At 47.9% G+C, this 12,245-nt stretch overlaps 4 protein-coding genes across 4 annotated transcripts; 1 reads left to right on the top strand and 3 right to left on the bottom strand.

Moving 5' to 3' along the window:
- Positions 1 to 833: 833 nt before the first annotated feature.
- Positions 834 to 1,577, bottom strand: TRUGW13939_01619 (uncharacterized protein; the record flags this gene model as incomplete). Its single annotated transcript, XM_035484818.1, has 1 exon — positions 834 to 1,577. The coding sequence occupies one exon, from the start codon at positions 1,575 to 1,577 to the stop codon at positions 834 to 836; it is 744 nt and encodes a 247-aa protein (XP_035340711.1).
- A 2,227-nt stretch (positions 1,578 to 3,804) lies between these two features.
- On the bottom strand, positions 3,805 to 7,555 carry TRUGW13939_01620 (uncharacterized protein; the record flags this gene model as incomplete). The annotated part of the gene is made up of 3 exons (XM_035484819.1): positions 3,805 to 5,506; positions 5,560 to 5,623; positions 5,950 to 7,555. The coding sequence occupies 3 exons, from the start codon at positions 7,553 to 7,555 to the stop codon at positions 3,805 to 3,807; spliced, it is 3,372 nt and encodes a 1,123-aa protein (XP_035340712.1).
- A 1,063-nt stretch (positions 7,556 to 8,618) lies between these two features.
- Positions 8,619 to 9,743, bottom strand: TRUGW13939_01621 (uncharacterized protein; the record flags this gene model as incomplete). The annotated part of the gene is made up of 2 exons (XM_035484820.1): positions 8,619 to 8,763; positions 8,833 to 9,743. The coding sequence occupies 2 exons, from the start codon at positions 9,741 to 9,743 to the stop codon at positions 8,619 to 8,621; spliced, it is 1,056 nt and encodes a 351-aa protein (XP_035340713.1).
- A 436-nt stretch (positions 9,744 to 10,179) lies between these two features.
- TRUGW13939_01622 (uncharacterized protein) lies at positions 10,180 to 11,746 on the top strand (the record flags this gene model as incomplete). The annotated part of the gene is made up of 3 exons (XM_035484821.1): positions 10,180 to 10,531; positions 10,585 to 11,068; positions 11,122 to 11,746. 3 exons carry the CDS (start codon positions 10,180 to 10,182, stop codon positions 11,744 to 11,746), a joined length of 1,461 nt encoding a protein of 486 aa, XP_035340714.1.
- Positions 11,747 to 12,245: the final 499 nt, after the last annotated feature.

Below are 12,245 nucleotides of genomic sequence, written 5' to 3' on the forward strand. Positions count from 1 at the left end.
TACGTTGTAAAAAGTCACTACGCTTAGAAAAGTGGATATGTATTGACTTTTGTAATGGTAAGGGTACGTGTATATTTCTTGCAACGTTGCAGAACGGTATCCCCGTTCCCCCCAAAACCGGTATTGTTATCTCTATCCTCATAGATTTTCTTAATATTTCTTTATATTTGGTGTTTGTTCTGTTTGCCTTGTTTGGCTGATAAGATCATAGTGGGGCTCTGCCGAGATAAGCGTGACTTGTCTGCCCCACCTAATACATACGTCAATCCCGATCTAGTCTAGTCTGGTTTGTTTGTTCTGTCTGCCTCGCCCGTATATATTAGAGTATAAGCGTGACGAGTACAATGAGTAATCATTTATTCACTTGATTTATCATGACAGATATTAATAAGTACACTAGTAAATGGAATGGTCTCGACTCGACTCGTCACCACTGACGCCAGAGTGATCGACAGTGAGTCATGTGGCTGCAAAACCTGGCGCACTAAGCCTATTTTGAGTTGGTCTGTTTGGATGTGCCGACAGCCGGCAATCATTTGTATTACGAATAATATGTTGACAGGAAATATTTCAAGTGTAGAGTAGTTGTTATTATATTCAGTCTCAACCATTCGGGAGATCTGCTATATACCAAGTAGACAAAAAAAATATTACATGAGTAGAGTATCCAAGAAAATGCCGTGTAAATGTAAATGTAAATGAAAATGCTTTTGACGCCAAAAATGCCCATTGCCAAAAAAAGCCCGCTAGATCATTCGCTCAAGGGTATCATGATAAAACAGCCGTAAACTTTTTCTTCTTCTTTTCTTTTTGAAGAGAAAAAAAAAGATATCTTAGTATGCGGGAATCATCGTACCCTGGTGCTCGATAAATGTGTGATCAAACACGGCCAGGTCGTCCGGCGTGCGCTTGGCCGGATGGTCTTGGGCCGACACAAACGTGTCGATGGGGATGTCTGTGGGCGAGGGGGGCATCGAGTCCTCCTCTGAATCAGACGATTCATCGTCCAAAAGTTCGGGCGGCGAGTGTTGCCGCGAAGGGGTGCGAGTCAATGTGAGACGAGCGGCTTCTTCTTCGTCGTCGTCTTCTGCCTCGAGCTCTTCGTCTTCGATCAGGGCAGGCGATGCAGCAGCAACAGCAACAGCAATTTGTAGTTCTTCCTCGTCATAGTCCGAGTCCGAGTCCGAGTCGGAGCCGTCGTCGCTGCTGATATCCGAGTCTTCATCGTAGTCTTCGATGGACTCTTCTTCCACCGTGTCGGCCCATCGGATGTGCTGGGCGACGGGCTTGACGGGCTTGGAGGCAATGCGCACCGTTTTGTTGAACCAGCGTTCTTGTTCTTTTTCGGCATTGGCGACGTCAAGCATCAGCGAGTCGAGCAGGTTGGCATGGCCGACGAGCAGGCGCAGGTCGTGGTCGGCGCGGGCAGCCTCTCGCGAGAGCTTGCTGCGGGCAGCGTGGACGAGGTAGTAGGTCTGGGTGATGCTCATTTTGTTGCGAGCGAGGGGAGCAGAGGAAGTAGTAGTAGAGGAAGTAGTGGTGGGAGGGAAGATGGTGGGAGAAGAAGAGACAGCCATTGTTGGTTGGGCTGGATCAAGTATAAAAAGGGTTGTTGCCAGGCAGAATGATTAGTGAGTCAGGCAGGCAGGGTTCAGTCCAGGGCGAGGCTTGGCGCCGGGGCGGTGAGGCTGTGAACGTGCGGATTGGCTTGGCGGGGGATCTGACTCTTGCTGAACGCGACTATTGATGATAGCGACTGATATGCGGTGTGGTAGTGTAATAGTTGTTGTAGTAGCAGTAGTTGTTTTTGTTGTAGTAGCAATAGAGATTAGAGAGAAAGTGGAAGGAAACAGGCTTTTTATCAGCTGAAGCATCTGTGTTTTTTTTCTCGCGGCGGTCGGAGGTAAGAACGGGCTGGGCCCGCTCGGAGCTTGGGACGAGCCTTACAGCCGGACCCGCTTTTGCATGGTGTATTTTGTCAGCAGCGATGAGTAATGACAACTTTTATTTCACATTATTCATTATTATGATTCCGGCGTCATTCGAGCACGTCATTCTGTGGAATATGCTATATGTAATTATATATAATCATATACCATTATATACAATTAAATAGATTGAACAATAGTAAATTACAATAATACAAAATAATAGATCATAACAGGAGGGAAAAAAAAAAAAAAAAAAAAAAAAAAAAAGATACATCCAGTACACACCGCTACGCACTAATTCGGCCGACATGGACACCGCCTTCCCGGGTCCACCCCGGATTTGTCTGATCTCGCTTAATCTTAATGCTGATCGATCAGTGATTGGGATTAATCAGCTTTATGGAAATACAACTCGGTGAGTATAATAAAATAAAATAAGATATAATTTTGCACAATGTCATAGAATAGAATAGAATAAAAAATAACAATAATAAAATAAGAATGATGATAATATTTATTCTGGTGCCTTGATACGTATACGGTCCCGATCCGGCAAAGAATGCGAGCCGGGTTTACGGTTAGAGCTGTACGCAGCAGTACATTTATGCTGGTGACTCACTTGAGCCGCATTGACCAATCGAGGCGCAGCTCGTTTAGACTCGTGTTCTTATTCTTATTGTTAATTATCAACTAACTATAAACTCATGGTACGCGTATAATTTCATGACCGATCCAGAAGCCTACTCGTATCACAAACCCGTGGAACAACAGGCAAATAATGCCAATGATGCCAAGAATGCCCATTAATAATTATACATTTTATCCTTTTTCTCAGCGGAAGCCGGAGTTCGGCTTTAGCGAGGGCGACCGGATTTGGCATAGAGTTTTTTTTCTGCAGTACTTCCGTGCTCCCGCTCGGCTCTCGGACTGTTTATCAGTACGTAGTGTCAAGTGACTTTTTCTCTAGATCCGTGTTCGTCCGGAGATTGGCTCAGTTTCCGGTTATCAATCGGGAGTCGTTTGATGTGATCCGATCCTTCCAAACCCGGACTTTTCAGTCATTGTTTCCGGTGGTTCGTTCCTCTAGACTTTAAGAATAATTATTAATTCTTCATTATTTCCCCATAGAATAATAATTGAGTTTGCTGTGAGTCACGCGCTAGTCCGCATGCGGGCGGCTGTTCGGCCGCAAGACTTTCCGAGAAAGAGAAAAAAATTGGTCAGCCCCAGCTTCAACTTCAGCCCTCAGCCCTCAGCCCTATGGGTTTGGATAGTTCGTTGCGCTTCTGTCTGTTTCTGTACGTAATCTTGTAATTCCGCTGATTACATAGCTTTGGAGGGTGAAAATAGAAAACTAGCCGAGTCAGGAGTTCCTGACTAGTCTCTTGGTAGTAGTATCTGAAAAGTCCGAATTTCGCAACATTGAACTGATGCTAGCCATGTGGCATATGATATTATTGTTGCCGCTTGTCCCGACTCCGCCGGTCCCGACGCGCTGGATTTGGGGGGCTTTTTTTTTTCTTATAGGGTACGGTACTCCGGACTCTCCACGGAGTGACGGAGATATGTAAGACGGTTAACGGGTATGTTTGTTGGTGCATGACATCATCCAACTTTAATCTTTTTCTCACAAGTTGGTAAGTGATGGTGATCATTGATAGAACAGGCCTCTTAACATGTAGATATATAATGAGATTGAATGGCTGTCTAGACCCTAGGCCGAATCCGGCCATCAACCACATCTTCAAACGTCTATAAATAGATCGTTATGCACTATATATGTATTGGTGCATACAAATTATTAATGCTGTTGACTTCCATGTTTTATCCAACTCGACAAGCACCATATTGATGCTTTCATCTCTATTCTGACCTAGACCTCCTGTCCAGGATATTCACTCAGCCAATCCTCGCCCCCAAAGCCAAACCCAAAGCCCACGTTTTGCATGCGAGAATTAGTCATGATATCCTCCCAGTCGATAATCTCCGGAGATGCCGGCAGTGCCGGCACGTCGTCCACCGACGACAAAGAAGAATACCGCGCCTGACACTCCCTAATAACCCTCTCTGCCTTTACATTCAGACTCTTGCACAGTCTCCCCACCGCCTCCACATGCACAAAATAGCCTGCCAGTGCCTCTGCCGGCGCCAGCAGTCGCTCCAACTGCGCCTGTGCCGAGATCGCCGTGATGATATTACTACTACTACTACTACTACTACTGGAACACCGCACCTCGCGCGCAAACTCGATGGCGGCCGCCATTAGCGCCGTCGTGCTGCTGAGATGACACTGCCGGATGGTGCTTTGGACGAGCATGGTTTCGAATGTGGTGAGGATGTTGGATGCTGCTTCGGAGCAGAGTTTGCTATTGTTTTTGTTGTTGTAGTTGTTGTTGCTGCTGCTGCTGCGGTACACGACTAGCACAATCAGATTATAAACGAGCCGCAACTGACAAGACCATATATCATGACTAGGCCGTATTCTGATTGCAGTCTGACCCAGTCGACGCTCAATCGCCTCTGTATCGGCCGGCATCTGCCGCCCTCTCAGACTCGCAACGTCCATCGCGACCAGTGACAAATCAGCCAGCACGGAACAAAACCCGCGATCCACCAATGTATCGTCTGAATCATCCATATTCTTAAAATCCTCATCCTCGAGCGGCGCAACATCAAAATCGCCCGCGCGGATCATGCACGGCCTGCCGTATTCGAGGGACAGCATGACTTCGCTGTACAGCAGCATCCACCAGATCTTTTTGTATTTCCGATAATATCTATTCCGCAACGGAGGCACGTAGCGCAGCGACGCGCGCCGATGCAGGGCCATTCCGAATGCAATGCGCGTTGCGTTTCCAACCCAGTAGTACGCGTTACTGGCTACTGTGTCCGAGTTTTCTGTATACCACGCGAGCAGCAAGGCCGCCTGGACCAGATCGACCCGATCACTCTCATGCCGCAGATCAAACAGCGTCTTTGCTCGCCGGTATAGCGTCGCCGTCGTCATGGCACGCGAGGCTGCCACTTGGGGATGCTCGCTGATGCGCGCTGCTGCAAGCAAGACGGCCTGCAGCGTCAACAGCGGCGGCGGGTTTTCTGGGTCGGCGTACCGGCGTCGAAACTCGGCTTCGTCGATGACAGGGAATCCAGGATGAATATCATCAAAATACGTCATCACGAGCGCGTCTCGCACCGAGCGTACGGGCAGGCTGCTCAGGTCGTTGGCGGAGTCGCTAGTCAGATAGTGATGTCCGAGCATTTCGGGATGCGGCTTCCATGGCAGCTCGTCGCGGATTGCAGGGAATGGGTAGCACAGGAACTTGTTTCCAGCTGGTTCATGGTCGCGGACCAGGTGGTGGAGGTTGGCAACGTCTGTGCCAATGTACACGTTTCGGAACGTGCCATTCTCTTCGAATCCGTTCCAGTTGGAGGACAGGATGCCTGCTTCGAAGAACCGAGATAGCGTGCCGAAGCTGGGGAACACTCCTCTGTTTTTATCTTTGCTGGTACTATTATCCTTCGGAGACTCTCGGTGCCGACTTTGCCTCGTCAGCCGCGGCTGATTCAGATGCGTTCTTGAACAATATCAGTTCCTGCACTGTCATATCAGATATCGAGGGTCGCTCACCTGCACTCAATCCCCGCTCGTTTGCACCCAGAACACGGCTCGTCGGCAGTCGCGTCGCACCGGACTTTGCGTTTTTTGCACATCCAGCACGACGTGTTTAGTCGCCGTCGAAAGGCGCCGGCTGGTGAGTTGCTCTCCATATTGCAGTATTATTGAAGCGTTGGTGGGAGTTGGTTGCTTCGGGCCCGAGAGTGTTCGGCAGGCGATGACGTGATGGGCCTCGGCTCGGTACCGAAGCAAATCCGGAGGCAGGCTAACGCTACATCTTACAATATAACGAGAAGTTGTCTATCGCTTTATTAATTACCTCACCGGATTCCGCAGAAACGGCGCAGAAAAAACACTATGTACATGAAAGAAAAGAGAAAGAAAAGACGGCCATGCGTCAACGATGATCGTAAAACGGATCCTTGGGATACGGATACACCTCCCATCCCTTGTCTGTGGTCGTCCGGTCCTGAACGAGCACTTGCATACCTCGTGACACGCAGAAAGCGCCATTGTCGCCTGGCTGACGAACATCAGTCCACGACCCACCCTCGGACGAAGAATTGTCAAAATTCCATATGCGCACATCAACATCCCGACCGCCGGTTTCTTCACGTCGGGGCTTTGGCGCGGATGCGCCGATGACTGTGTTGGCAACCCAGTGCGGGAAACTGTACAGACGCTCAAACCGTCGAGTCAGGCCCAGCCAGCCGAGGGTATGTGTGTCATAGGCGACGCGGATATAAGGGTTGAGGTAGATGCCCGTGTCGGTGATGGTGTCCACATTTGTGAAGTTGTCTTGAATGTCGGCGTGGATCAGGCAGCATTCCGATCCTTCCCAGAACTCGTCTCCAAAGGCGCGGAAACGCACTGGCCGGGGTGATGCTGCGGCGGGCTGTACATCAGTGCTTTCAGTACTATTGTTGTTGTCGTCGTCGTCGTTGTCGTTGTCGCTTTGACGCTCGTTGGCCTGGAAATACTGCGCATCAAATGCCACCATACCGCCCCAGCAGCTGCGAATGCGAACCGCATCCTTCTGCTCCAACACATCGCGTCGACTCTCGCTCGCGCCTACCGAGCCAAACCAGGGATAAAACGGAATCCCCATCGTGAAGCCATGAAGATCGCGAACGGCAAATGTATCATACATCTTAAACGGATTGATAAAATCCGCAGCGCACGCAGCGCGGTATTGGGGGGCGGTGCCAGCCGACCCAACCCCAGCAGCAGCATTGGTCGAAAAAAGGAGATGCACAGCGTCCATGGGGTTGAAAAAGACATCATTCAAATACAACAGCTTATCGTATCGAACATGCGGGTTATCGTCGAGAGGCTGCAACGCGCGATTCCGGATCGCTGCGAGATACGGCAGACGTTTTGTGCGCACTGAGCCATCGGGCAGCGTCGCAGTGTCAATCTCAGACGTGTCAAAGTGGTCCTCGAACACGATTGACTTGTTGCACGGCACACGCTGCCCAAACTCGTCGAGCGCGGTTTCTGCCTCGGGCCCGCTGTCATTCTCATAGATGCTGAGAAATGTGTTGTTCGCACCCAAAAGTTCTATCAGACTCAACAGCCCTTCGCCCCAAGCGCCCCGGGCCAGGTCGCCAGCTTTGTCGTACAACCCGACAGCGATAAAAACTCGTTCGTTGTGAATATTTCCTCGACCGGGGGATGTCGACTGCACCATGGACTGTTGCAATTGCTGATAATGCGACGGTAAATGAGTGTAGGACGGTCGGAAGACAAAAGTGTATGCGACAAGGGCGCATAATATTGCGCCGGCGATGCGCAAGAATAATACGATGCGACGCAATGACAAACGGCCGCATCGTCGTCGAGGACACAGCAGACGTGAGAGCAAGGATCGTTGTTGGTGGCGACGAAGAAATCGCGGTGTTTTTACCGGCTGCTGCGTGGCAAAGTCGGCAAAGTCATCGTCAAGCTCAAACGAGCCCCGAGATGACCTCCTCTCCTCGAAAAGGCTGTCATCGCTGGAAAGAGACATGTTCTGTTACAACGAGAGACATGTGTGGTGATGTTTTTTGCTTCGTCTTGTTGGCCACATTGTCCTGTCTTGGGGGCTTGGTTCCTAAGGAGATGCAAGGGCCGACACACCTCCGTAGTCCGTACCCAACAGACCCATTTATTGTTGAATTGAAACTAGCCAACAGGGGGCGACTGATTGACATAAAGAAATACGGGGTCAGTGGTCCTTTGTGCTCACGGCTGATTGTCTCTAAGCACGTGCTAAAAGCGCGAATGGTGGCTCAGCCTCGCAGAGGGTCTAATATATGGAGACCCAGAGGGCCAAGCTTCCTGGCCATGGCTGTAATTGGTGCTGTTACGCGGCCATTGCCACTGTTTTATGGCATTTTCGGAAAAGATCAGTGGCGCTGGCCGCAGTCAAACCGTCCCCTAGTGTAAAAAGGGCAATAGTGTGGAGCTTTGACATTCACGTACAAATTTACGAATCCACAATCTATACGAATACGTCGGGGTAGATTGAAAATTGAGCTAAACTATTTCATTGAGAGTGTTTTAATAAGTTTTGTATATAAAATTTTAATGTGAAGCAGAGAAAAAAGGAACAAAAGAAAAAGATTATTGAAAGCAAGCTAAGCCTACATAAGAGTCTGCATTGTCCTGTCTCAGTTAGTTTCCTTGGCGGGGGCCAATAATATTTACTTGGTATCTTTCAGCTTATTCCGATGCCAACCTTGCATAATAAATCAGGCCGGTTTTTTTTTTTTTTTTAAAAAAAGGATTTTTTTCAATTTTTTCTGAAATTTCCAGTACATTTGTCACCTGAAACGTGGCACTTGATGTTTGGGTGCGGTGGCGACAATGGCCGAGGCAAGAATTGATAAAATGCGAATCCCTCGTTTTTATAAAGGCCCAACGTCCAAAAAAGAAGTAAATCAACTCAAACAGAAAAAGCGACATGTATATTGATACAAAGTTACATTGATGTAAAGAATTCACGACTAACCAAAAACCCCCGTACGAAACGAAACACATTGAGATCAAACTTTGAAAAGTCAAGACTCTTCAAAGACATCAAAGGTCAATTATAAACGAACCACATCCAGATCAGTTTTCTTCATCGACTCTAGTACGCTGGAAATACCAGCAAAATCAAACTCGTCTAGTGTCTCTTGCCATAGTCTTTCGATGGTAGCCTTTCCATTCTTCGTGTATAATAGCGGAGGAAACCTGGAAAAAAAAAAGCAAGAAAACTGTCAGAACCACAAAGAAAAATAGAAAAAGATGGATTCAACTCACGGTCGGATTTCCCAGTCCATAATGAAACACCCATGAGATTCTTTCCCTTTCACTACACTGGCATCCAGGTATGAAGAAGCGCCATCCGTTACGCTGCGACAGAATCCGACCATCACTGGGGCAGCTAATGTCCTCATGACCCTGGGCACGTCGCGGTTTAATCCCGTTCCCCTGGTCATCCCCGGATCTACGAGATTTACGACCACGTCGTCTGCAGAAACATAATCTACAAGTTTGTAGATAAACATTTGACACAGAACTTTGGTTGCACCGTAAGTCTGGATACCAGGAGTTGGGCTGATCTTGATGTCATCAAAGGACTTCAACAGGGGAGATCGTTGGCTGTTGGAGAATTTTGTCAAGAGAGTAGTTCCAGAGCTGACGATGGACAGTCTACCAGGCGTCCCCTGCGGAGACTTGTTTTTCAGAATAGGCAGCAGCAGAGTAGCAAGAAGCATTGTGGAGAGGTAGTTCACTTGCATGGTCTCCTCGTGGCCAGTGCTAGAGACCAATTCGAACTCGGCCTTTGACCGGCCGGCGTTCAGAATAGCGATATCTAGGCGTGGCAGTTCGCTTTCGATACGCTTGACAAATGCTTGAATCGAGTCATACGAGCACATATCCAGTAGCCACACTTTGATAGTTGCATTCGGATACTCTGCCTGAAGTTTCGAAGCTGCGGCTTTCCCTTTCTCCTCGGAGCGCACAGTAATGACAAGGTAAGATAGGCGTAATGAAAGGAATTGACGTGCAGACTCGAAGCCCAGTCCCTGATTCCCTCCTGTGATGATGGCGAACTGTCCGGAGAGATTGGTGTTCTTCGGCGGGAATTGAGCCTTGTAATGTAGCTGAGATTTTAAGAAGATTGGCCAGAAGCCAGAAGCCAGAGGCAGCATATCTTTTGAGGCCATTATGACTGAATGTACTTGGTATAGTTTTCGACTATTTCAAATGTTCTCGGAAAATATAAAATTGGGGAGACATACTGGAGCGGACTTGGATATATATATCAGTTACGGGCTACTACTATTTAATGAGCCACTTAGAAAACTATGTTAATATGTGTGTATCATGCATTCACTCTTTTCGGAGCCGCAGATAGTGGATATAGACATGACGGAGGTAAGACTTAGGTCCGGGGTATACTTCAAATGCACTTTCCCGCTCGGTCTTAGCGCGTAAAATGCACCGTACGAATGCGGAATAGACCGACTCGACCATCTTCCTCATCTTGTATTTTGTTCTCACGGAGTTAGCATTGCTACAGAGACATACCTCACACAGAAAATGCACTTCCTAAAAAGAAGTATTGATGATATGAGCGAATTTTGATCGAAAATCCTCTTGATGCCGCCAAGTCAAAGGACCCCACGATACCAACGATGCGCAAAGTCATGCCCGGACACCAAGATTGACCTTCAATTCGTCAACGTCAAACCGGATGATCCGGATCAGGGGAGACAAACACGAACGGTCATTCGGGCAAATGCTGCTCACTTTCATTGGCGTCACAATCGGCCTCCCAAGGACAAGGCCAAGACTAAGCAGACGAGACATGGGGACGTCACTCATCGTGATAAGAGGATTCCAAGTCCCTTATCGCCGATGAGCAGCACTCAACTTGCAGCTGATATTGATCCTTTCTCGTCGTATAATTGTAACCTCCCACGGGCGTTGGTCAATCATTGCATCGCATTTAGTAAGCCACTAGCCTTTATGTTTATAATCTCATAGTTAATAACAATCTCAAAGATGCCCAATTCATTCTTCCCGCAATATTCCCTGATGGAGCCAACAATTTCAACGCCAGAGCAAGCCTGATACAAATGTCAACCTCGAACTCCAGTGTCTTGCACATGTTCATCACGGGAGCTTTGATCAATTCGCAAAGAATCCGAGGGGCCACCCCTTCTAACCGCATTGCACTCGACATGTTACAGTCTCGCGCCGAAATTGTACGGGATTTGAATATCGCCATACAAGATCCCGTGGAAGCCTGCAAGGACATTAATATTTTCGCTGTTGCTGCATTGGCAAAGAACGAGACGGTCCAAAGAGCGGAAGAAATGCCGTTAAAGACGCCAAAGCAAGGTCCTCTAAAAAGTCTGCAGTTGTTGAACGTATTGGCATTATCCGAGGTTGACCCAATTCACTATGAAGGACTGTCGAAATTAATCGAGCTGAAAGGAGGGTTAGAAAAGATTGAGATTCTAGGACTCGCTGCTCTCATCTCACTGTAAGTCAGCTGTGTATACGCAAAGCTAGGCCATAGAACTGATGGTTTGGTAGAGGAGGAGTTATATTCGCAACCCGAAAGTGCACTTCACCGCGTTTCCCAGTGGTGACGCTATCGGACCCGACGAGAGAATTTATACTCGACAATCAAGGAACGTGCTTCGACACAGACAATGATCTTTATACAGTAATATCAATGCTTCAAAGCTACACTACCACGATAGACGATTTCTGCGAGGGCCGAAAAGTCGTGACAGCTTCTGTACTACTCGACCACAGAAATACGACGCAGCATGCTTTGCTGTCACTCCCACCGAGGGCAGGCAGATCCGAGTGCTACAGGCTTGCAGCTCTGATTTATAGTCTACTGGTGACGTTTCCGCTGCCGTATCGTGTTGCGCCGTTCAAATGCCTGGTAATGCGATTGAAGATGACACTAGCAGAGTGGGATGGCGATGACGATGATATGCTGCTTTGGGTTCTCGCAATGGGGGGTATTGGAGCAACGGGACTGGAGGAAAGGGCGTGGTTTGTGAGGAAATTTCAGAATGCATCGACAAGGATAGGAGTGGGTTCATGGGTTGAAGCAAGGGATATAATAAAGAGGGGACTGTGGCATGAAGCCACGAATGATGGAGATGGTCAAGATCTTTGGCTTGAGAGCATAATAGTTGATTGAGTATACCTCCAGTCTTGTATTTTGTTGCAAAGAGAAAATTCTTTACTCTAATATAACTCCTTGGCCCTGGGGGTTTGAAAGCCCAATTAATACAAAGTGTGATTTAACTACTTTCTTTTAATTACACTTGTAGTATCCAGAAGAGAAGGGGTTAAATTAGAAATACATAGTACTAACATCTATGTAAAAAAAGAAATGTCAGCTGCATGACCAGCATTTTGCATGGCGTTTCGCTAGCCACCCACACTGTGAGGTGCATGTTCTTCCACAGATGGGAATGCCTACGCCAGAATCAAAGAAGGAAATGGGGGATTCTTAGCGACGCGAGTCCTTTAATATCAGCACTCAAAGGCCAGTAAGAGTCCTTTGAGAGCTTTACCCTTGCATCAGGGTGATACTGCTTGGCCGAAAATACGTGCAACTAGGCGTATAATGAACTATGTGGCAAACCTAGGCGTGAAATGTTTCTGGTAGAGATTCGGTTCTCGCCAAAGACAAA

This window comes from Talaromyces rugulosus, chromosome I (genome assembly GCF_013368755.1).
Source record: "Talaromyces rugulosus chromosome I, complete sequence".
Taxonomy (NCBI): domain Eukaryota; kingdom Fungi; phylum Ascomycota; class Eurotiomycetes; order Eurotiales; family Trichocomaceae; genus Talaromyces; species Talaromyces rugulosus.